The 1,847-nt window shown below is 71.5% G+C and overlaps 1 protein-coding gene across 1 annotated transcript in view; it reads left to right on the top strand.

The window, feature by feature from the left end:
* Window positions 1-1,648, top strand: part of LOC105854523 — an 8,958-nt gene extending 7,310 nt beyond the window's left edge. The window contains exons 5-6 of the mRNA XM_012734158.1: window positions 135-990; window positions 1,219-1,648. Of these exons, the coding sequence (XP_012589612.1) occupies window positions 135-990; window positions 1,219-1,648 (1,286 nt within the window). The remainder of the gene's footprint in view (window positions 1-134; window positions 991-1,218) is intronic.
* Window positions 1,649-1,847: the final 199 nt, after the last annotated feature.

The following is a 1,847-nucleotide window of genomic DNA, read 5'->3' as shown; positions in this document are numbered from 1 at the left end:
GGTGGAGCACGCTGGGACCCGGCCCCCCGGGACGAGCCGCTCAGTTCAGATCCAGGCTCCTCTAATTATCAGCTGTGGGGGAATTAGGTAGCCTCGCTGAAGACCCTCTCCCCCGCGGTGGGCAGGCGCCTGAGGCCGGCCGCGGAGCGAGGAGCCGCCGGCCAGAGCCCGGGACCGCACTGCGGCGGATGCAGAGTTCCTGAAGCAGCTGCTGGAGCTCCGGAAAATCCTCTTTCCCCGACTGGCGACCTCGGAGACGGGCTGGCTGTGCCTGCACTCGCTGGCGCTGGTCTCCCGCACGTTCCTGTCCATCTACGTGGCGCGCCTGGACGGGAACATCGTCAAGAGCATCGTGGAGAAGCAGCCGCGAGCCTTCGTGCTCAAGCTGGTCCAGTGGCTGCTGGTGGCCGTGCCCGCCACCTTCGTCAACAGCGCCATCCGCTACCTGGAGTGCAAGCTGGCCCTGGCCTTCAGGACCCGCCTGGTGACCCACGCCTACGAGACCTACTTCACCAACCAGACCTACTACAAGGTGGCCACCATGGACAGCAGGCTGGCCAACCCCGAGCAGTCCCTGACCGAGGACATCGCCCTGTTCTCCCAGTCCGTGGCCCACCTGTACTCCAACCTCACCAAGCCCATCCTGGACGTCATCCTGACCTCATACACGCTCATGCAGACGGCCCTGTCCCGGGGGGCCAGCCCGGTGGGCCCCACGCTGCTGGCGGGGCTGGTGGTGTGCAGCACCGCCAAGGTGCTCCGGGGCTGCTCCCCGCGCTTCGGGAAGCTGGTGGCCGAGGAGGCCCAGCGGAAGGGCCACCTGCGACACCTGCACTCCCGAGTCACAGCCCACGCGGAGGAGATCGCCTTCTACAGAGGACACAAGGTGGGGGCCGGCCGCGAGGGAAGCCCGCGCCGGGTGGGGTGCGCGGGGCGGGTGGGCCGCAGCCGACGCGGCTGCAACGCGGACCGTCCGCTGGCTGCCTGCGGGTGCGGGTCCAGCCCTGTGGGACGGGAGCCCCGGGTGGCGTCTGAGCCGTGCACGCGCCCGTGGGTGCGCCGCGGGGCTGGGCGCGAGGGGCCGGCCGCGAGGGAAGCGGGGCTTGAAGCGTGGGGCCGCCCCGGTGGGGGCTAGTGGAGGGCCGGCTCCTCCGTACCAAGGACCCGCTGGTGGGGCCTGTGTGCGGTTTCGCGCCCGCGAGTGTCGGGCCCCCACAGGGCGCCCTCTGTGCCCGGCTCCTCGCTGGGAAAGCCCAGCGCCGGCCTGGGAGCCCACACGTCGCCACCATCGCGTGGGCGCCGTTACCCTGACGGAGCCCCGCGAAAGGGGAAACGCCGAGGGGAGAGCGCGGTGTTGGGGGAGAGAGCTGGCCGAGGCTCCGGGGGTGGCACGGGGCAGAGCCCGGGAATCTCGGGCTGGGGCTCTCTTGGAGGGGGGAGACTGCGGCTAGACCGCTTGGGCCTGCTGTCCCGCGTGGGCACCGGCTGTATGTGGACTCTGGGGCTCCTACGGCAGGGTCTGGCGCAGGGGCCGGCGGAGCCTGGGCCCTGCGAAGGGCGCGGACTTCTGCCCTGGCGTCTGGCGGGCGGGAGCAGCTGCAGGGTCTCTCGCGGCGGAGGCCCCGCCGCCTGGAGGACGGTGTGGTGACCCGAAGGGGGACTTAAGGGTCAGTGGACGTGTGCAGTTAACCCAACGGGCTTGTGCAGCGCCGCGGGGCTGTGTCTGGCTGCGCCTTCGCTCGCCGTGAAACCCGCGCTAGCGCGGAAGCTGGACCAGAGCCTGGCGCAGGGGGCCGTGGCTGGGACCCCGAGTCTAGGGCGCAGAGGCGGGCGCGCGCCCGGCGAGG

This window comes from Condylura cristata, unplaced genomic scaffold, assembly GCF_000260355.1.
Source record: "Condylura cristata isolate star-nosed mole 26May11 unplaced genomic scaffold, ConCri1.0 scaffold00048, whole genome shotgun sequence".
In the NCBI taxonomy this organism is placed as follows: Eukaryota; Metazoa; Chordata; class Mammalia; order Eulipotyphla; family Talpidae; genus Condylura; species Condylura cristata.
This window is presented reverse-complemented; position numbering and strand designations above follow the sequence as displayed.